This window comes from Eubalaena glacialis, chromosome 7 (genome assembly GCF_028564815.1).
Source record: "Eubalaena glacialis isolate mEubGla1 chromosome 7, mEubGla1.1.hap2.+ XY, whole genome shotgun sequence".
Lineage (NCBI taxonomy): Eukaryota > Metazoa > Chordata > Mammalia > Artiodactyla > Balaenidae > Eubalaena > Eubalaena glacialis.
The window spans coordinates 65,349,348-65,373,033 of record NC_083722.1 but is presented as its reverse complement, the minus strand read 5'-3'; the positions used below and the strand labels follow the sequence as shown (position 1 = coordinate 65,373,033).

Genomic DNA, 23,686 nt, shown 5'->3' with positions numbered 1-23,686 from the left:
CCAACCAATGAAAAGCCATGGATTCTTTGTTTACTACAGCCATCCCATTTTCCTTTTCCTCTCTATAAAAGTGTTCCCCTTCCCTTGCCATACGAGGAAACTGCATGTGGCTTGCCACGATTGCAGACCTTGAATTGCAATTCTTTGCTGATCCTGAGTACACCCATCTTTGCTGGAGAAATATCTGGCAGTCAATTTATTTCAACACTTCTTTCCTTGTCAACATTAAGGATTGTTAGGAACCAGAGAATATATAAGAACCGGGCCCTATAAAGGAAGCCCAAGGTAGAGAAAAAGTGATTGCTGCTTTCCCCTAAGTGAGACCTTGGTTGCACAGGGGTGAGGGACACATGATTAGTGATTAGATCAGGAGCCTCCTGGCAGGATGCCACTCTGCATGGGGGGGGGGGTTGCTCTGAGGATGATGGGGGAGAAGGAGGGATATATAAAGCTAGAAAGTAAGGCATGAACCTGAGTGGAGGAGGGCTTTGGTGTCATGTCTGAGGGTTCTGAACTTTCCTGTTTGCGACAGAAAATCATGAGTGAGCTTAGAGCTTGGAGTGGGCAAGCTTTTTTTTTTTTTAAATAGTATATCCATGGTCAGCTTTGAGCTGCATGCTGTATTTGGGTCCTGCTATGGTCTGAATATATGTTTCCAACCAAAATTCACTTGCTGAAATCCTAACTGCCATGGTAATGGTATTAGGAGGTGGGGCCTTTGGGGGGTGATTAGATCATGAAGGTGGAGCCTTCATGAATGGGATTAGTGCCCATAAAAGAGACCCCATCGAGACCCCCTACCCTTCTACCATGTGAGCACACAGTGAAAAGACTGCTGTCTAGGAAGAGGCTCTCACCAGATACTGAATCTGCTGGTGACTTGATTTTGGACTTCCCAGCCTCCAGAACAATGAAAAACAAATTTCTGTTGTTTATAAGCTACCAAGTCTATGGTATTTTTGTTATAGCAGCCCCAAATCGCAAAGCCTTTTCATTACTAGCATTTAAGCAATTGCTGGAAAATGGAGAAAGAGCTATATGCTCTTTATGTGATCAAAATTCTTTCCTTCAGCCAACATAACCACCAGTTTTTATAGTGAAGAGACCACATCCCCTTTTGGCAAAAAAAAAAAAAAAAAAAAAAAGGAAAACCCCCAAAGCATGGTTTTGGCATGTCTTTTTCAAGAAGGCATTTCCAGCCAGATATTAGTCAGGCCCTCCTAGACTAATTCTGGGCAGCAGAGCAATTCTGGTGTCTGCTGATACCTCATGGCCTTAGCCTTTGGCCATTGCTCATATCTTCTGAGGCATCAGGAAATCAACACCACAGAGAAGCCCTAAATATGTAAGGAGACTGGAAAAGAAACTGTCATAAGGAAAGAATAGAATATTCTCCAGGGAATTCCCTGGCGGTCCAGTGGCTAAGACTCCACACTTTCACTGCCAAGGGTATGGGTTCAATCTCTGGTCAGGGAACTAAGATCCTGCAAGCCACCTGGCACAGCCAAAAAAGAAAGAAAAAAGAACAACAGCAACAAAAAGAACATTCTCCATCACTTGCCTCTCCTCAGGTTGCGAGAATCTTCTCCACCCAGATCTTTCTAAGGATCAGGACTCCATGGTTCATTTCTTCTTCCAGTTTGGATAAACGAACAGGGTTTAGGAATGGAAATGCTACTCAAAGAAATGAAATGAGACAAAAAAAGATGAGTGAGGTGTCAGAGAGCTACTCCCAGATCCCTTTCCAGGTTCATTCATGTGGGGGTTGGTGGAACAACAAAAAAATGAAACGCCCAGGAGGGAGAGTGAGGAAGGTTCAGGGAGGTCAAGAAACGAGCTCTGAATCCTGATCCCAGAAGGGCCAGTCCTCGGGTCAAAGAAGGGTCAGCTCGCTTTCCTTTTCACCATAGCCAATTCAGCTGCATCAGGTCCCAAGGCAGCCCCAAACAGAAAGCTGGGTGACAAGCAACCTGAGGGGGCAGGGCAGAGGGTGATTATTTCTATGCTAGAATCATCTGAGATTCTAGGGCCTCTAGAGAAAAGTCAGGGAGACCTAAAGGGCAGAATCTCATTCCCAGGACCACCTAGGGCCTACCACAGGGAGGACACGTCCCCATAATCCTCCAGCACCACATCCCTGTACAGGTAGGATCCTCTGAGCAGGGGCCAGTCCGGCTCATTCCTTCTGAGTGAAGAAGGACGCCATGTCTTCAAAAGCCACCAAATCCTGAGATAACATATCCTGGCTTTCCTGGGAAACTTGAGAGTTGGAAGAGTTAGCTGTGCTGGGATGGGTGGCGGCATGCTGGTTACATGTCCCTGACAGTTGCAGGGAATGAGTGTGAGGCAGGGAAACAGGGAAAGGAAAAACTCAGGGGGCACCAGGAGCCCAGTTCCTGGGAAAGAAATTGAGGCCAGCCCCCCTGGGACGATACCCTTAGGGGGTTTCCCTCAGAATTGGGCGAGTATCTCGGGTTTAGGCTCTGTTGGAGATACCTGTTTATGGACACTCAGTTTAGGTGCAACTTTCTGATGAATGCTGGGTTGCTTTTGTTATGTTTTGTATGGTCTCTGCTTTTTTGTGGTTGTTGACAAGTAATTGTAAAGGCACCCGTGGAACTCTTGAAGTAACAAGTTTACAGATATGGAGAACAGATCAGTGGTTGCCAGAGGTTAGGGCTGAGGGGACAGTGGGTGTGAGTATAAAGGGGTAGCATGAGAAAGTTTCTTTGTAGTGATGAAACAGTTTTATATCCTGATTGTGGTGGTGGTTACATGAATCTATACATGTGATAACATTTCATAATACTATACGCCTTCTATTCATTTCCTATGGCTGCTGTAACAAATTACTATAAATTTAGTGCCTTAAAACAACAGAAATTTATCTTTTCACACTTCTGCAGGCCAGAAGTCCAAAATCAGTTTCATTGGACCAAAATCAAGGTGTCAGCAGGGCCACACTGTCTCCAGAGACTCTAGGGGAGAATCTGTTTCTTGCCTCTTCCAGCTTCTGGCGGCTGCCATTATCCTTTGTTTGTGGCTGCACCACTCCAATCTCTGCCTCTGTGGTTACACTGCCTTCTCCTCGTCTCTGTGTCTTTCACTTACAAGGATACATGTGATTGTACGTAGGATCCACCTGAATGATCCAGGATAATCTCTCCATCACAATATCCTTAATTTAATCACATATGCAAAATCCTTTTTTTTTTTTTGCCATATAAGATAATATAGGTCCCAGGGATCAGGAGGTGGATATCTTTAGGGGAGCCATTATTCAGCTTACACCTCCCCCCACTGCCACCATGAAAAGATTGCATGTAAAAACTGGCGAAATCCAAATAAGGTCTGTGATTTAGTTAATAGTAGTGTACCAATGTCAACTTCTGGTTTTGACAGTATACTCTAGTTATAGAAGTGGTTATCATTAGGGGAAGCTGGCTGAAGGGTTATAAAATCTCTCTGTACTATTTTTATAACTTTAAAAAATTAATTAATTAATTTATTTATTTGGTTGTGTTGGGTCTTAGTTGTGACAGGTGGGTTCTTACTTGTGGCACACATGTGGGCTCCAGGGATCGAACTGGGCCCGCTAAATTGTGAGCGAGGAGTCTTAACTGTGCCACCAGGGAAGTCCCTATAACTTCCTGTGAGTCTTAAATTATTTCAAAATAAAAAGGTTTTAATGGTACACTGTTGATACAGGAGGATAAGAATTACTGTATTTGTCTTCCAACTTATGTGTTAACTTTATAAATCAACTGCTGAAGGTTCTGGACTATTAAGATTAGTCGATGAAATGTTGAGATTTGATGAAAACAGAGAACCAAGGATTGGGATCATCGTGGGTGAAAAATGAACTGAAAAGAGTTCTTTAAACATTTCAGTTCTATTCTAAAAGCATTTGATTCACATGCCCACTATAAATGGTCAGAGAAAAAGAGACACCCTCTCTCAAAATGTTTGCAAAATGACAAGAATGGCAAAAATGGCAAATTCATAGCAAGGACGGGCCCCTGGCCCATCCTGTGAATAAAGCAATGGCAATTCATCACATGTTCTTCTGTTCTTACCAGGTACAGGGCTTCAGCTGCTCTTGCATCTCTTGTAATATAATGTTTGGCATATTTTTGATATTTAACCTGCCTAGGTAAAAATATTTTTGCTGGCTGATTTCATTTTTGGTGGACTTGGCACGTGGTAAAGTGAGACATTGTCTTTCTACATAGACTACCGTGGGCCTCTGAAAAAACGGGAGCCCAGACTCTCTCCCAAAGCCTCCCCCACGCTTTCTCCTGCTCGCTGTACATTTCACTTGGACGTTCCTCAGCACTGTAAATTCCATGTCTAAAATTCATCTCTTCCTATAAAACCAACTCTCTTTCCACAAGCCGCAGTTCAGATGTCAGCATCCTCACGGCTACCTCCCACAGCTGTGGTTCTCCCTCTCCCTCCCCTAGGTTATTCCTTGAGAATGTCTCTCACATCCTCCCTTTGCTTCTCACCACCCCGGTTCAGGCAGTAACTGTCTCACGTCTACTCTACTGCTGCTCCAAGAGGAGCGGGTTTATGGGGACAGGGAGCTGAGGTAGGCAACTCCCTGTTTGGCAGGGTAATCTTTTGGAATGTTGATTGACTTGATTTTCCCCCCATTCTACCATGTAGGTGTCCCTCCCCTCGTCAGTCAGAGGCAGTTCAGGGAGAATTTAGGGTTGTTGCAACAGAAATGCAAAAAGAATGAAATAATATTTAGCTTTGACATCCAAATCAGATGACTGAAACTGCCCATCAGAGACAATTTTGAAAACTAAGATGTTGATTAATAAGAGCCAATCAAAGGAACAAGGGACAATGGTTTTTCATAAATGATAGACTGAAAAAAAGGTAACATAAGAGGATATTAGGGCTGGGACAGGGGAAAAACCTAGGGCCGCAAGAGAAATGAAGAAGCATGAAGAGGGAGGAGCTTGGTGGGGCCTTCTGGAACCGGGGAAATCACGAGGAGAGGAGGCGAACACATATGTGGAGTGAGCCCAGCTTCCACTTGTGCCCGCGTCATTATTACCAGACCACGTTCTTGTGCCAGAGACTCAAGACCACCCCACGAAATTCAAGTGCCCATTGCTGTGCCAGGAGCCATCTATTCAGGGTCTTTCTTCAGCAGCTGCCTGCAGACTATCCTTGGTCAACCAGCAGGGGGCACATGACCTGAGGCACACACAGCTCACCCAAACCACCTTTTCAATAGTCTGGGACATTTGTAAGCCTTCTAAAACAAGAGAATTACTCTGGTGGTCCAGAGAACAAGAGCAGTTCTCAAAGTATGGCCTGGGGACACCTGGGATCCCTGGGACACCTTCAGGGGGTCCATGAAGTCCAAGTTATTTTCATAATAATCGAATGTCATTGCCTTTTACTCTCATTCTGTCATGAGTGTACCGTGGAGTATACAGAGGCTACGTATCTGTCATAGTGCAACAGACTGAATGCAGGAGCAGATATGAGAATCTAGCCAACTTCTGTTAAACCAGTCTTCAAAGAGAGTTGCAAAAATATAAAACATTCTTGTAATTTTTTTAAAAAAATAGTTATTTTTCATAAAAATATGTTGTTAAATGACATAAATATTAACATGTAATGGGTTTATTATTATTGTTTCTAAATAAATTAATACATATATTTATCTCAGTTTTCTAATAACTAAATCTCAAGGGATATAACCACACAAACAAATCTCTTTGGGGTCCTGAACAATTTTTAAGAGTTTCAAAGTTTCCTGAGACTAAAGAGTTTGAGAACTGCTGATCTAGAAGGATGGCATTGTGAAAGGAAAAAACCCCTGCCCTTGGTTGAGAACAAGAGGAACCAAATGAAGACAGTTGAGTACAGAGAACCTATCTACTCTATCTGCTAAACTATAAGAACCAAAAGGATCCACACCTAGCCTATTTGTATCTTTATTCCTCACATCTAACCCACTGTCTGACATTCAGTTGGTGCCAAACAAATATTTGTTCCATCAGTAACTATTCCATGTGAGACATACTGAGTTTTGAGGTGCCCACGAAACATCTAGGTAGAGACAAGTAAGGAGACATATGTATGAAGCTGGAGTTCACTCTAGCAGATATTTAGATTTGGAAGTTATCAACTTGTGGGAGGTGGGTGAAACAATCAGTCGATGAACTTACCCAGAGAGGGAAAGTGTGAAAAGTGAAATAAAAAGGTCAGGAAAACCTTGGGGAACACTGACATTCAAGGGGTGGATGGAGGAAGAGCTTGGTCCACATTGAGAGCCCCATAGTTGCATGATGCTTTACACTAGAAAGGGTGTGTCAAGGAAGTAGAACTGAGAGAGTATGTTTCCCTGAAGTCAAGGTAGAAGGGAAGTTCAAGAAAGTAAGAGTAGTCCTGTGGCAGATACTCTAGGTTGGCTTACACAGCATCTTTTCCAACCCCTTTTCTCCTTGTTCTCCTTTATTTTAGAGCTTTATTTGAGACTACCATATGCCAATATGGTAGTCTCTAGTCACGTATGGCTATTTAAATTAAATTAAACTGAATTAGAAATTCATTTCTTCAGTCATCCTAGCTACATGTCAAGTGTTCATTTACCACATGTGGTTTGTGGCTATCATATTATTAGAGCAAATATGGAACATTTCCATCATCACAGAACCTTTTGACAGAGCTGCTATAGAGGCTAGAAACCTCAAATAATCAGTCTTCTAGGTTCTCTTAGAACTAAGGGGGGCCATATGCACAGTTCTAACATATAAAAGAAAGTCTTTGGTGGGGGTGTCTCTTACCACATAATTTTTTTAAAGCCCTCTGGTGAGAGGTCTTCACCTTCCTCCTCAGTCCTGCTTAAAATACAGATGCAATGCCTGATGGTACTGAGAAAAATAAACTTCTTATTTGCTTAAGCTGCTGTTTTTCTGATTTCTGTTACTGTTCAAAGAATTATTCATTGATACAGAATTTGGAACATGTAGTGCTCCCCAAGGTACATCTGTAGACATTTTTGACTGTCACAACTGGAGGTAGGGTGCTACTGGCATCTTATAGGTAGAGGCCAGGGATGCTGCTAAACATCCTACATGCATCAACAAAGAATTGTCTGATTCAAAACGGTTGGGACTGAGAAACCCTGTTGTAGTAGGATGCTGCTGATGGACCTGGTTATGCAGTGGAAAAGCACTGGTTCAGTTACGTGCTGTCCATTGCAATGCAGACCATATGCCCACGAAAGCTGTAATGTTAGAGGAAATGGCAGGAAAGTCTCAGAATTTTGGTGTGTGCTCTTTACTTCTTGCCGCTTTCAGCAGAGCCTACAAGAGAATTATGAAAGTAGAGATTGAAGAGAATACAGCTTTCCTAAGAGGGTATTATCTGCCTGGGGTTTTGTGAGAATCCCATAAATTAGATACAAAGAATACGTATAGTAATAGATATGGGGGGATTTGAGAGAGAAGACCATAATTTTAGATTGGACTGAATTTACTGCTCTAGGTGCACTTATCAGAGGGCACTGAGTGGACTGAAGTGGTAAATGGATTCGTTGACTAAAGATTTTTAACAGAAGATGGCTGGATTCTCATATCTGCTTCTGAATTCAATCTGTTGGGATGTAACAGATATGTATATGTAATGACAGTCTGAACTAAATGAAGCTGACTTTCCAGAAACTGCTTGAAGTAATGTAGACTGGAGAAAGGAATTAAAAGACATAGGTGGATAAAAAAGAATGAAATTTTGCCACTTGCCAGAAGGCCTAAATAGACATTTCTTCAAAGAAGACACACGGATGGCCAATAGGAACATGAAAAGTTGCTCATCATCGCTAATTAGAGAAATGCAAATGAAAATTACAATGAGGTACTACCTCACACCAGTCAGAATGGCCATCATTAAAAAGTCTACAAATAGGGCTTCCCTGGTGGCGCAGTGGTTAAGAATCCGCCTGCCAATGCAGGGGACACGGGTTCGAGCACAGGTCTGGGAAGATCCCACAAGCCGCGGAGCAACTAAGCCCGTGCGCCACAACTACTGAGCCTGTGCTCTAGAGCCCGTGAGCCACAACTACTGAGCCCATGCGCCACAACTACTGAAGCCCATGCGCCTAGAGCCCGTGCTCCGCAACAAAGAAGCCACTGCAATGAGAAGCCCGTGCACCGCAACGAAGAGTAGCCCCCGCTCGCCGCAACTAAAAGAAAGCCCGCGTGCAGCAACGAGGACCCAATGCAGCCATAAATAAATAAATAAATTTATTTATTTTTTAAAAAGTCTACAAATAATAAATGCTGGAGAGGGTGTGGAGAAAAGGGAACTCTCTTACACTGTTTTTCTTTTTAGCTGTGCCATGCAACATGCAGGATCTTAGTTCCCCAACCAGGGATTGAACCCATGCCCCCTGCAGTGGAAGCCTGGAGTCTTAACCACTGGGCTGCCAGGGAAGTCCCAACCCCCTCTTACACTGTTGGTGGGAGTGTAAGTTGATGTAGCCACTGTGGAAAACAGTATGGAGGTTCCTCTAAAAATGAAAAATAGAGTTGTCATATGATCCAGCAATCCTACTCCTTGGCAGATACCCAGACAAAACTATAATTCGAGAAGATACATGCACCCCAATGTTCACAGCAGCACTATTTACAGCCAAGACATGGAAACAATCTAATGAATGTATAAAGAAGATGTGGTGTATGTATGTATGTATATATATATATATATATATATACACACACACACACACACACACACACACACTAGAATACTACTCAGCCACTAAAAAGAATGAAATAGGGACTTCCCTGGCGGTCCAGTGGTTAAGACTCCAGGCTCCCACTGCAGGGGGCATGGGTTGGATCCCTGGTTGGGGAACTAAGATCCTGCATGCCGCGCTGTGCAGGGTGGCCAGTAAACAAACAAACAAATAAATAAATATAAAGAATGAAATACTGTAATGCCATTTGCAACAACATGGATGGACCTAGAGATTATCATAGTAAGTGAAGTAAATCAGAAAGAGAAAGACAAATACCATATGATATCACTTATATGTGGAATCTAAAATACAACACAGGGACTTCCCTGGTGGCGCAGTGGTTAAGAATCCACCTGCCAATGCAGGGGACACGGATTCGATCCCTGGTCCAGGAAGATCCCACATGCTGCAGAGCAACTAAGCCTGTGAGCCACAACTACTAAGCCTGCGCTCTAGAGCCCGCGAGCCACCACTACTGAGCTCACGTGCCACAACTAACGAAGCCCGCGCACCCAGAGCCTGTGCTCTGCAACGAGAAGCCACCAGCCCCTGCTCACCGCAACTAGAGAAAGCCCATGTGCAGCAATGAAGACCCAACGCAGCCAAAAATAAAAAGATAAGTTAATTTAAAAAATAATAAAATAAAAATACGACACAAATGAACATACTTACAAAACAAAAACAGACTCACAGACATAGGAAACATATTGTTGCCAAGGGGGAGGTGGGTGGGGAAGGGAAGGACAGGGAGTTTGGGATTAGCAGATGCAAACTATTATATATAGGATGGAAAAACAACAAGGTCCTACTGTATAACACAAGGAACTATATTCAATATCCTGTGATAAACCATAATGGAAAAGAATATGAAAAAAATATATATATATATGTATAACTGAATCACCTTGCTGTAAAGCAGAAATTAAACACAATATTGTAAATAAACTATACTTCAACAAAATTTTTTCAAAATTTTGCCTTTTGCAGCAACATGGATGGACTTGGAGGGCATTATGCTAAGTGAAATAAGTCACAGAAAGACAAATACTGTATGATATCACTTACACGTGGAATCTAAAAAATACAACAAACTAGTGAATAAAACAAAAGAGAAGCAGACTCACAGATACAGAGAACAAACTAGTACCAGTGGGGAGAGGAAAGTGGGGAGGGCAATATAGGGGTAGGGGATTAAAAAAAGAGTTATTATGGTATTGTATGAAATCACATGTGTGAAAGTTTTGAAAACTGTAAAGCACTATAGAATTTAAAGAATCTTTTATTCAATAGAAAAAAAGAAAGGGGAAAATCAGACACAAACTTTATGACACATAGATCACTGGAATAAAATATAGTTGTATAAAAAAGAAAGTTTAATAGATATCAAAAAAAAAAAAAAGACAAATGCGGAAGCCAGCTAGAAGTTCATTTTTCAGACAGTGTTACCAGGAATTTTTAATGGTTAGTATTTGCTATGAGTTTTGAAATTGGAGGACATCACAACAGAGTGAAACTGTTTGGAACAAAGGTGTGAGATTAGGATTAATGAAATGAAACAAAATTCTGGCAAGAGGGCTAGAAAAGTCCTAAAAGAAAAGATACATTAAAACTTTGGGGAGGGAAGTGCTTCTTCCAGAGAAGAGTTGTAGCACTTATCATAGTCCAAGAAGCAAAGAGCAAACACAAGCTAAATTCCAGTACACAACTGACCTTTTCACACTGAGAAGTTTCCACTAGAGCTTTACTCTCCGAACTTTACTGTGCATCCCTCATCAGTAAACTTGATGCCAATGACAAGCCCTTTCTACCCTAATTGGTACTTAGATATCAGACTTTTCTTCACTGTTATCCTCTTCCCAGGCTCCACCAGCTTCTGGGCAATGGAAGGAAACCAGAAATGACAGGGATGTAGGATGACAGGGCAACAGGCTCAACATATTTCAGGTGAGCAACCCTTGGAGACAGCCTTGTTCCAGACACTGCTAGGAAAGAGAGAAAGAGAGAACAATACTCTTGTCCACCTTCTGGGAGAACCAACCTGGCCCTCTGGAACGCCTTCTCTGAGGAAGTAGGAAACATCCACTCACTTAGCAAGTTCTGCATGCTTACTCTATAGAAACATGAGTGTATGGAACACTGGTGTTATTGGGGCACAGGGTAATCTGCTAGAAACTCTTAGAAAAGATTAGGCTTAGTCATGGAAGCCCTCCAAGTGCAGATGGAGACATCCTGGAGGCCTAAAATGGGAAGAGAATTTACAATTTCCCTGGAGTATCAGGGCTCAGCTTCTTCTTGGCTTTCTCCCGATTTTTCAACTAGCAATAAGGAATGGAAGTACAATATCACCTGTCCTCTAAAGTGGTGGAAGAACAGGATCATCAGGGGACATTATGGTGGCTTAGGGGGCACATAGATTTTATACATCTAAACTAGAGATCTCATCACCGTTTTTAAATTCCCTACAGCTTATAATACTGGACTGAAATAACGACCCCCCCAGAAATGTATATCCCTCAACATTTGATCATATTGTTCCTTCTCCCTCCCAAACCTCCCTAAATCCTGCTTCAAGGCTCAACTCAATGCTCTTCCCTCTGAGGCTGCTTCTGATCCCTTTCAAGATCAATCCCTTCCTTGGCTCTCTGAACTTCTCTTACGTTGTTATCAGATACTGCCTTTTGTAAGTCATCAGTGTCTGCCTGCCCCTTGCCCTTCATGTTTCCAACGTCCAGTCATTTCCGTCTCCCTCCTTGAATCCAAAGTTTCTTGTGTAGGTGTTTTTGTTAATCTTTGAATAGTGCTTAACAGGACATGTCAAAACTCACAACTTACCTCACTCAATCCTCCCAACTCTGAGGAATAAGCAGGCATGGATTGGTTTTTTCCATTTCACACATGAAGAAACTTAAGAGTCAGTGGATATATAACTTGTCCAAAATTGCAAATCCCAGATTGTAAGTGGCAAAGTTGAGGTCTGCCATACTCACAGGCTGGAAAGAAACTCCAATCTATGTTTGAGATGCTTCTGGAAGAATTTGGATTTCAAATCTAAGGCCCAACAATACCCAGAGACTGAAAGATTACAGCCAATAGTATCAAGTTTATTATTTCCAAGACCAAAAACTGTGCTTTAGGAGACTCAAGGTCACAGACACTGGCTCAGAAAAAGAGACAAGGTCTCTGGAATGGGAGGCAGAAGGTCTCAAGTTCAAATCCCTCCATGGGCCTGTTTCCCCACCCATAACAGGTAGGAAGGTGGTGGCTGGACCAGTGGCTCTAAGAATCCTTTGTGCAATCCACGAGTCCTTGCTAATAACATCCCTGGTGTCTGTGGGAGCTGTGGGTAGGATAGGCTGAAAACGCTCCTTCCACTTGGCAAATCCGCAGTTCAGTGGGCCAGAGGCTGAGCTGAGGGTCGGGTTGAGGGGTTTCGGGACGGGGATTAAGCTAGAACAAAGATCACGGAATACAGTGCCCCGCTTTTCCGAAGACCTCTGGGATAAATCCCGGGAAGGAAGCACGGAGAGTCGAGCGGTATTAGGCGGGGAGACAGTCCTGCGTCCCCACCAAACCCCGTCGGGGATGCGCTGGTATCCCCGGAAGTTTCCTGCTGCCCTCTGGGCCTGTCTCATCACGTGTGTCACGGGGGAGGGTCAATACCAGCGCCAACAGCAGGCAGGAACAGCCCGGGACCGTGGCTCCCACTCCTGGCAACCGGAGGAAACTCCACGACTAGCCCGCTACCCTCCCCACCAGCAGTATCTTCCAACGATTCCTTAAAAAAAGATGCGCCGGAAGCGAATTCCTCTCCGATCTTCGGGCCCTTGGAGCCACTTCCGGTTCTATCTAGGAAGCTCGGAGGCCTTCTTATCTCGTTGGTCTCCGCGCCAGGGTTTGGCTCCTCGCGGGATCCCTGAGGCCAGAAGACCTAGAGAATCCTTGCCTTTCCCGAGTCTACCACGAGGCCATGTTCTGTGACCATCGTTGACACACCACCAGCAGGAAGAAATCTGAGAGTAATTAAAGAATGAGGAATGAATGAGGGTTAGAGATAGGATCCTAAAACAGAAAAAAAAGAGGAGGAAGGGGGGTGGTCTATAGACCTGAATTCAAAGCCTTCCGTGCCCTTTTCAGCCAGTAAAATGTTACCCAGGAAGCAGGACATTTGCCGAGACTCAGAATCCTCGCCTGTAAACTAATGATTCTGTCTTACAGAGGCACTGGGGTGGCAAAGCAGATAAGCAAATACAATGGATGTCTCAATCTCTTTCCCTCCAAGCCCCTCAGTATAGCTGGCAATCAAAGCCCAGACTTAACAGATTCCTTCCCTGCTTAAAAAGCCTTCCACAACAGCCTGGATCAAGGACACATTTCTTAGAGGTTAGGCCAGGCTCTGTACTGGACACCAGGGAAATAAAGGTGGACTGACCTTGTCTTCCGGCCAAGACAGATATTAAAACCAGCCAGGCTTAGAGTTTGTGCCTCGGGACCCAACTGTGAACCAGAGAGACATGGTGTCAATCCACATAGGGCTTACTGTGCACGGGGGAATTTGACAAGTAAACAGTGTTAACCTGGTGCAACAAATAAGGGCCGTGACAAGCACACGGCAGGCCACCACAGGAGCACAAAGGAAGGGGCACCTAATCCAGGTGGGGAGATGGGGTCCCAGGACGTCTTCCTGGAGAATGGAGTTTCTCAGCTAATTCTTGAAGGACAAGGAGAAGTTTTCAAGGTGATAGGACAGTCTCTTTGCTCTCTTGGCTAGAGCTTGGGCCTCATACATTCCCATTCAAGCATAGTAGCTGGGGTCTCCTGCCCATATTACAACTATCCCCCCACAGGGGGCAGTTCTAGGACCCCCATCTTATTTTCAGGGTGTGTAAGAGTGTCCTGGCTGTTGAAAAGGGGACTGTCCACACAGATGATGTCAGAAGGTATGAGCAGTTTGGGGACAAAGAATCTCCAGACCTGACCATGCTCCTCTCTTTGTGGTCTCCTTAAATCCCAAAGGTCCCTAGGAACATCCTTCTCACAGCTGCCCTCACACCAGGCAGGACTTAACACAGGGAAGTGAACAGTGGCGATGATGCAGAGCAGCATAGTAAGTGATATAGGTATTTTCTATTGTTTTTTGTTGTCATTATTATTGTTATTACATACAAATGGGGCAAAGACTCAGCAATAATCTGGATACAGGGTATAAAGAAGTGTGAGTAAACATGATACTAGAAAACACCTATAATACCTACAATGTGCCAGGCACATTCTAAGTGCTTTATATATATATATATATAATCTCATCCAATCCTCATATCAACTTTATGATTTAGGTATCATTATTATTATTCTCCTTATTTTACAGATGAGGAAGCTGTAGCACAGAGAGGCTACGTAGCTCTCCTATGGTCACCCAGCCCATGGTATGACATCCAGGGTTCTAGTTTGGTATCTTGGATGAATGATAGTGCCCTTTATAGTGATGTGATGTGAATGTGAGTGGAGCTTCAGGGTTGGGGGTAGATGGTGAGTTCTGCTTCAAGCACATAGAGCTGGGTTACTTGTTCTATTAGCTCTCATACCAAAGCTAATGTGATAGTTTCCCAGAGAGGTCAGGGGTGGTGTTCCCTCAGGTATTCTGGGACTGTCTTTGGCCCAAATATAGGTTTCCCAAGGTGCTATATGAGGGGCATCATGGAGCATGTCTCCTCCACTGGAACCCAATCCAGTCATGGTAGGTTAGGCCCGCAGTGCTGGCCACAGAGGAACCTATGAAGTCTGGACACACTTCCCAGATGAAGCTGGCTCTCACAGACAATGAAAGCCAACCACCTGGGCATGAAATAGTTCTGAGGAATGAAAAAACTTAATCTTGTTTTCCAGATCCCTAAGTCTCCTACATACCAGGCAGCCAGAACTGCAGGACAACGCATCATCAGGGAAACCTGAAAAAGAGCTGACAGCATTTGGCCTGGCCTTAAGAGATTTCCTGCTCGATATCCCTGAGTCGCTGAGGCCTTAATGGGCCAGTGGGCCACACGCAGTGGCAATGTCAGGCAGAAGCTAGGACCAGATAGCCAAGACCTCCCTGTGAGGTTTCCAAATGTAGAGGGTGACCTTGATATCAGAAGGCCACTCATCAGGCTCAGTGGGCAAAGACTGCTCTAAGAGACCTCTTTAAAGACTGTAAAAACCCTGCAGTAGGTCTTCTTATGCCTTCGTTTCTGTCCTGGCTTATGCAGAGATGTGATGGACACATGTCAGGTCCAGACGTAGACCCAGAACACCCTTGGGATATTGCTGATGGCCTGGACAGCACAGGTTACTGTTACTTCAGACCCTGTAAAGGAACTACTTGCTGGGCTACAACAAGATATTGGGTTGGCCAAAAAGTTCATCAGGGTTTTTCCGTAAGATGTTACGGAAAAACCCAAGCGAAACTTTTGGCCAACCCGATGCATAAGATACATAGTTAACTCCATTGGAAATGTGGCTGATATTATCCTTTGCCCTTTGTTTCTCTTTGGGACTCAAGTTTTTCTTGAATATATTTTTTTCATATGTCCTTTTACTGCCTCAAGTTGCAGAGGCTTTTTGTTAGCCCCATACATAATTCATTTTTGGAGGTTGTGCCTTCAGAGCCTCCTCAATCATGTTAGCAGCAGGGACCTGTTCACATGCTTCTGTATGCAAACCATTCTTCCAGGTGAAGTCCACCTGGGTTACACCTGCCTCCCAGATATTAGACTAGACAATTGCATCTAGATTATGTTGTCCCCATAACTTCCCACTTTTTATCAGCTCCTTGGCCCTCTCTAGGGGGCCTCTCCTTGGACACCAGAGTGCTTGTTCTGTTTTAGGAAAGATTAACCACACCTGCTGGCCAAAATATCACAATCTCTGGGCTCATTTCTTCTTTAGTAAGACAGAGATACCTGTTGCTTATTTCATTAAGACTCACATTGGGTGAAAATGCCCTGGGCGTCACATACAGTATAATAATATCTGACTGCATGCTCAGGATATGTCAGGTCTTTTGCTGTGTAGTGTCCTTATGTTACCCCTTTCAGCTCTCACAGCCCTGTCAGGTGCACGCTGTGCTCTGCATTTTTCAGATGAAAAAACAGGCTGAGAGGTTAGGTTTTCTTTCCCAAGGCCACCAGGAGGGTAAGGGGCAAAGCTGGGGTGCGGAAGGGTCGCCCAGACCTAGAATGGTCTGAGAGCAGCACGTGTGCAGCCTGAGGCCTCAGTTGAGACCCCCCTCCCCGCTGCCGCCGCTGTGCCCCAGCCAGGTCCGGAAGGGGTAGTCTCCACGCCCAAGTTGTCACCAGCTGTGTGGTTGCGGGGGCGCGGGGGCACGGGCGTCCACTTTCTCAACCGAGACTTCCGGGATCCTGGAGAAGCCGGAAGTGGGGCCTCTCTCGTTTCCGGCCCGGCCATTGTTTTCGCTTATACCGGCCGCGGCGGCGTCTGGTGTTCGGGGGTCGCGGGCGCGGTGCCCCGGTGAGCGGGCCCGGGGCGGGGAGCGAAGTGTTGCTGGGGCCCGGGGCCGCTAGGCTGGAGCTGCGGCCGCCCACAGCCCAGGTCGGCTACGCCGGCCCGACCCACTCTTCGCCCCCGCGGCTGGCGGCGCGGTCCCTGTGACGCTCAGAAGCCGCCAGATGTAGAGCCGCCTCTTTGTCCCAGTGCCCTGACCAGCCGTGCCTGGCACAGAGCCCAGCACCTGCGAGTACAGCGATGAGCAGGGCAGACGTGGCCAGGTGAGCGGCGCCGCAGGAGCCTGGTCGAACGCGAAATGTAGATAGACGTTTTCCCAGCCTTGCGCTGGAAGACAGTACGAAGCGTCAGAAGTGGGTCAGACCCAGTCAGAATTGCAGACGTGAATTATAGCTTGGAGAGCCAAAAATCCAGATGAGATGAGGGGCTGAGCATTCGGAGCAGTAAGGGAAGTAGGAAAATGGCCTGAACTTTCTACGTATCTCAGAGCAGAGTCACAGATTTTTAAGTCTTTGTCTTTTTAAAGAAATTCATCCCTGGAGAGAGTAGCTTACCCAAGGTACCAAGATACATGGTGAACTGGAAGCATAGCACAGATGCCCTAGTTACCACTAAGGTGCTCATTTTCAGGGTTTTACAGTATGTAAACTGGATAAAAGTCGCCCCCACCCCCAGCTTCAGTATCATTCATTCGCTTCCCAGATATGTATGTGCCTCTGTATGCCAAGTACACACACACGTACAAAGATGACTGGGAACCAGCTCTGCCCTTTGAGTCCTCCCATAAAGTGGAGGAGGCAGTCGTGTAAGTCCCAAACACAGTGTGAGAAGTGCTCTAGCAGAGGTTTGAATGAAAAAGGTACTGTGGGTTCACTGAGGCAGTAACCACACTTAAGCCTGGAGAGATCAGCAAGGTTTTCTAGGGGAAGTGGGTTGAGTAGAAAAGGGTCTGGCATTTCTTACTCCATCGGGTTCCTTTTCTTTTGTGGCCATCCAGCAGTTTGGAGGGCGTGAGTGATGAGTTGTGCATAAATTAGTTAAAATACAATGTTACACTGAGAAGTACTGAGAGGGAGGTGACCAGCTCCCCTTCCTGCATGAGGCAATCAGGAATGCCTTCAAGAGAAAAATAGCATTTGTTCTGGGTCTTGACAGGTGAGTAGGTGTTTGTCAAAAGTTTCAGAAGCAGAAAAATCCAGAGAAGGAGTATGTGTGGCTTCTAGCTGTGTCTTCAGAGCTTTAGTCGCTAACTTTCTTTATTGTGCATCTCTATTACAAAAGAGTAGAGTAGAAGAGTTTTGAGCATGCATTTCCAACATAGGTTTATTTGTGAGTTAAAGGTATGTACTGCTGTACAAATTTCAGTGCACATTATAAAACATCCACTAAATAGTTAAATAACAACTTAGTATTTCTTTATCCACCTTTTGGATTATCTTGCGTATCCCACATTTGGAGATCATTGCAGTCTTTCTAGCCTGGTGGGTACCTGGGGAAAGTGTTAGGGGGTGTGGCTAGGACAGAGGCCTCAGGCCAGGTTGTGGATGCTAGGCATAGACATTTAGGTTTTATCCTGTAGGTGATGGGAGCCACTGAAACTTTAAGGAAGTCACTTGGAGAGATGCTTAGAGAGACTGCCCTGGTTGTGCTCTTTTTTCTTTTTTCTAGAGCTTTGCTTTTTAACTGTGGAGGGTCTGTCATCCGCCTGGGGCTGAGCACTCTGGGGACTCTGATTTCTCTCTTGATGTTTCTGTAGGTGATGTTCCCATCACCCCACATCCTCACCTCTGACAACAGCTTCTGAGACCTGAATTACAGACCATTTTAATCGGACAAACCACAACTGAAACAAGCTTCTCTTTGGTGTCACGATGGCCGCCCAAGGCAGGGGAACTTCAGGCCTCATCCCCAGGGGTGCTGTTCTGCAGAGGCAGGAGGGGCGCTTGACTGTGAAACAGGAACCAGAGAGCCAGAGCTGGGGGCAGGGCTGCAGTCTCCAAAAGAATCACCCTCCTGTCTGTGAAATTTTCCGGCTGCACTTCAGGCAGTTATGTTATCACGAGATGTCTGGGCCGCAGGAGGCACTGAGCCGGCTCCGGGAGCTCTGCCGCTGGTGGCTGATGCCGGAGGTGCACACCAAGGAGCAGATCCTGGAGCTGCTGGTCCTGGAGCAGTTCCTGAGCATCCTGCCAGGGGAACTGCGGACCTGGGTGCAGCTGCATCACCCTGAGAGTGGTGAGGAGGCTGTGGCTGTGGTGGAGGATTTCCAGAGACACGTTAGTGGACCAGGAGAGGTGAGCGGCCGAGTCTAGAATGGCATCTGGAACCATTCTATACTGCTTGGGGTAGCCTGAGAATAGACATTCTCCATTCCCTAGGCTCTAAGCTGGTTTGCCTTTGGGACTCCTGAGCCAGTGCCATGTATAAAGGAGAAAGAGTTTTGTGCTCCTAGCCTTAAACAAAAATGCAGATCCCAGCCACGCTCTGTGAGTTACTTTGTGAAGTACTGTGTTGTGAACCTAGCTGCAGCCTGGAGCTGCACACAGTGCTCCTGACACGCAGAGGATCTGCACACTGGTTAGAACAGGGAAGCATGTCAGGGAGAAGTAGCCCTTAGGGTATGCTGATAACATGGGCCCTCATTTGAGAAGTTCTCATTACTTCCTCGGACTTCTCCAAGTTACTGTGCTGTTTTCCTGCCTTTTAGGTTCCTTATGAGATGTAACAGTTATGGGCCTCATCATCATTTTGTTCTTTTCTAGCTTTCCAAACCCAACTGGGATCTTTTCACTTCTTTAATTCTATTTTTGATTTTCCCTACTTTCTGGGGTTCTCTCAAATTTTAAGCCAGGGTAACTCAAATAAAAGGAAAAGGAGAGTCAGCAGTGTCATAACAGTGGGAAATCTGGCTTCTAGGATCACAGAGCTAACTAGTTTAGTGACTATGTGTATTAGTCAGGGTTCAGCCACAGAAGCAAAACCAGTAGGAAATTATACATATACATACATATATATATTGCTAGAAAGTGACATGTCATTGTGGGAGTTGACAAGTCAAGTCAGAAATCTGTAAGGTAGGCTGTCAGAAAGTTCAGGCTAGAACTCTCAGGCATAGGCTGAAGCTGCTGTCCACAAAGAGAATTCCTTCTTCATGGAACCTTCAGCTCTGATTTTAAGGCCTTGCAACTGATTGAATCAGGCCCATCCAGATTATCTGAGATAACCTCCCTTACTTAAACTGATTATGAATTTTAATCGCTTGTACACCATACCATCACAGCAACACCTAGATTAGAGCTAAATTGACATCAAAAGACCATCACACCGTGGATGAGTCAGTTCTTCCTGATGAGTCTCCAGTTGCTCCCTTATAACTGAGCAGGATGGATTAGGGTCCCCTCTACTTTTCCTCCTTTGTGCTTTACCAGGGAAAACCAGTACCAATGAAATTTCCTTAGTACCCAGTACATCATTTTTATTCAGCGCTTTTTCAAAAATGATTACATATCTAGGCCTAGGAAATGAATTCCAATTGATTGGAGTCCTAGGGCTAGAGTTTTTCCAGAAGTAATAGCCAGTGCCCTCTGACAGTATCAGATCCATTGTCAGTCGTTATTTCCTTGTTTAAACAAGTAAACACAGGGGTAAATCAACTATCAGTAGGGTCTAGAGAGCAGCTAGGTCCAACCATAGGCAAGGACAAGTGGTTGAGGAAATGTTTAGAGTGCTATTTAGTGAGGAGGGTAGAAGGAAAATTTCCCTATCTCCCGCCTTCCTTTTGCTTAAGCGGAAGAGAATGTAGCCTCCATTAAAACTGTCTCTTATCCAGCGAGCCTCAGAAGAAAGTTGACTGAGTCACACACCCAAGAGAGTGACTAACGACAGTCAGGGCAGCTGAACACTCATGGCTCTAGCCTAGAAGTGGGATCTTTGGGCTCCATTTCTTACTCTGCCACTGTCATCAGCTTAAGTTTTCTGACATAAGGACATGAGAACAGGACTATCTCACCTAGCCTGGATTCAGAAAATGTTTTTATGACTAAATGAAAAAACAGGCTTTTTCATGGGAGTTTGCCAGGAGGAGATTAAGGAATGTCATTCTGATGAGCAGGAGTGAGCATGCACATGTGTGCACATTGGGGCTGGAGAGAGTGGTAGAGGCATCCCTACTGGGCTGCAGAGTTTACAGAATGCTTTCATATCTTTTTAAATTTGAGCTCCTAGCAGGTTTACAAGGTATGCAAATAGTAATCATTATCTCCATTTGACAAGCGATGCAAGCGCAGAGAAGTTAACTGGCTCATCTAAGATGACAGAGCTAGTAAGCAGTCCCTTTGTCCATGTGTGTGGGAACCAGGATTTTCCAGCTCCCTAGATTCTAAGCCACTACCTTTTCCCTAATGTCTTGCTGTGGAATGCCATCTTGGAATGAAAATTGGAATGGGGTTTTCATGGCCTGTGAGGAGAGGACACTTATGAGTCCTAGGTAATGAATAGGAACTTTATCAGGATTTCATTGTCAGTGAATTACAAGGTTGTGTTATCACAGTGCAGTTAAGTTCTATCTTCTGCCAGTACCCACAGCTGCTGTATTTAAGAGCTCTAAGTCCCATTTATAAGAACCATCCAGGGGAGAGCTGGGGAACCCCAGACTGCAGGGAGCCTCTTGGACCTACCATTCCATTGGAGAGCTATACACTAAAGGAGAGAGCCCCCTAACTTCTCAGCAGATGTAACCCAGTAGGGCAAATCCATGTGTTTTGTTGAAGGAGAAGTTATTTTCACCTTATGCTGTGCTATGTACATGCCAGAGTGAGTGAGCTTATAAATGTGATTTATTTAAGATAATCAACAAGGACCTACTGTATAGGACAGGGAACTCTGCTCAGTATTCTTTAATAACCTACAAGGGAAAAGAATCTGGAAAAGAATGAATATATGTGTATGTATAACTGAATCACTTTGCTGTACACCTGAAACTAACACAGCATTGTAAATCAACTATATTTCAATTTTAAAAAAGTGATTTATTTAGATAATGTTTTAGGTTTTCTGCTCCAAGTACTGGTACAAGTAGTAACCATGAGATTGTGAGGAACTGATTTGATGACAACAAGCAAGGGTTAGAAAATAAAAGGTCTATGCTCTGAGATATTCTCGAGGTCTCTAAAGATTGGTGTTATGTGATCCTATTTGACTTTTTTTTTTTTTTTCTATTTGACTTTTTGTATAGATTTTTGGGGAGAGGTAGTACATATTGAAAACCAAGTTTGCAGATAACTCTTAGCAAAATATCGAGAGGAAGTCAGCCAGCAAATATTAATTGAACACCACCATTGGGCTAAGCGTTGTTCTAGGAGCTAGTGACCAAGACACAGTGCTCACCCTCAAAACGCTTATACTTCATTGGCAGAGAAATAGACAATAAAGGTATAAATAAGATAATTTAAAGACTAATGTATGCTATAGAAAATATAACCAGGTAATTTGAGAGAGTGTGACTATCCTTGCTTTGTCAGTGTGGTCAGGAATGGCTTCTCTGAAGAGGAGACACTTTTGCTGAGAGAAGTTGGAAAAGCTGAGGTTTGTCAGCTGCTGTTCTGGGGTATTGCTCCAGCTGTCAGCCTCTGTAGCATTATTTGTGCATATACAGGTACATACACCTGTCACTTTTTACTCCTTGGTACTTCTGATTGATCTATTCTGTAGGCTGAGGCCCTAGGGAGTGTACTGAATTACTTTCCTGACTCCTTTTTCCAGGGGGTTCTTCATAAGCAAATGTGTGTCTGAAGCACTGACACAGAGTGGAAATGGTTGTATAATCTGGTCTTGAAGCTCCTACCAAAAGGGTCAACAGAGGGATGGCAAATAGGATTGTAAGCTGTAGATCCTGCTTTGACATTTTTGCCCCAGTTGGCTGTACTGGTGGGGCTAGAAGGACGCTCTGGCTCTTCTTTCCCTGGCTTCCTCTCCTGGGGGTGCTTCTTAGAAGTTTTGAGTTCTGTACCTTCAAGGATGCTCTTTTGGACCCAATTTTATTTCCTTGTCTCTAGGTTTCAGCTCCGGCACAGGAACAGGAAATGCATTCAGAGGAGATGACAGCCTTGGGTGCAACAGAGGAATCTCCTACCTCACTCCTCAGTGAGGGTTCGGCACCCGGAGCCCACCTGGAGCCTCCTGGTGACCCTGGGGCACACCACCACCTCCCCAGTGGGCACTCTGGTACTCACCTCCCCCACTTTGGCCTTAAGTCATTCCTCCTTTCTCTCTTTCGGAGTCTCCTTTCCTTCATCTCCCCATCTCCCACCCCATTGGAGTCCCTTATTGCCCTGCCCTATGTCTTCCTTCCCTAGTGACTTTGTTTGTTCCTTTTGCTTATTCTCCAATCATTCGTGTATTTAGCACATTTTTGTCAAGCACGTTTCATGGCAAAGGCACTGTTGAGGAACAGAGAGATGTAGTACGCCGGCACTGCTTCCAAAGAGCTTGTTATCTAGTTGGCAGAGAGTCAGTCCTAAGTGCAAGAAGAGGCAACCTCATAAGATACGTGTGAGTGATATCTGTCCGCAGGCATTTGATGCCGTCACGAATGAGCCATGTGGACATTGTAAGCGGTGAGCGAGATCATGGAGGGCTGGAGCAAAGACACTCGCTAAGTGGGAGTTCCTTGGACCCCATTGAGGTCAGGTCAGGAAGGACTTATTTGGGAGCCTGGGGTCTGCTTGTGCAGGGCCTTTGGATGGAGGCCAGGAAGATTTTGGGGGCAGGGGATTGAAGCATTAGAAACAGTATTTCAGAAGGATTACTGTGGCACATGAGCACTGTGGGTTGAGTGTGGAGACCAGTGACCGGGAGCCTCACTAGGAGGCTAGTGTAGGAGAACAGATGTGAGGCAGTAATTGCCTGAGTGGGTTTGAGTGGAATGGAAAGTGATAGATGTGACACATATTTGAACGAAGAATCCATGGGACAATGGAGAGGAGGGAGAATTAGCGGGTTTTGGCCGATGTTTGGAATCACTGAGAAAACTTGGGAAGTCAGGAAAGGAAGATGGAAACATGCACTTTAGACACTGAATTTCAGGTGTTGTGGGACACCCAAGTGAAATGTCCAATAGGCAACTGGAGGCTTGTGATAGGGGTCTCAGAGAGAACTGACAGCTTAAGAGCAGAGAATGGGAGTCGTGAGATCTCTGAGAGAGGGAAAGGGGAAGCTCTGAGGCCTGAACGCCTGCAGTGTCCGTGATGAGAGGGCAGGTGCAGGAAGAGAAGCCAGGGAATGAGGGGCAGAGAGGTGAGGGGGAGACCAGGCAGGCTGCTGCTGGGGAAGCCACGGGAGAGAGAAGGTGGTCAGAAGTGTAGCTTCCTTCCGAGAGTGGCAGAGAGAGGGCTGGAAGGAGCCGCCAGTTCGGTTTGAACAGGA

General features: G+C 45.1%; 1 protein-coding gene across 3 annotated transcripts in view; it reads left to right on the top strand.

Annotated features, from left to right (window-relative positions):
- Nucleotides 1-16,261: 16,261 nt before the first annotated feature.
- Nucleotides 16,262-23,686, top strand: part of LOC133095327 (zinc finger protein 660) — a 31,477-nt gene continuing 24,052 nt past the window's right edge. For all 3 annotated transcript variants that reach the window (XM_061196528.1, XM_061196526.1, XM_061196525.1), the window contains exons 1-3: nucleotides 16,262-16,527; nucleotides 18,021-18,558; nucleotides 22,318-22,486. In XM_061196528.1, coding sequence (XP_061052511.1) covers nucleotides 18,136-18,558; nucleotides 22,318-22,486 — 592 coding nt within the window. In that variant the 5' untranslated portion in view covers nucleotides 16,262-16,527; nucleotides 18,021-18,135. The remainder of the gene's footprint in view (nucleotides 16,528-18,020; nucleotides 18,559-22,317; nucleotides 22,487-23,686) is intronic.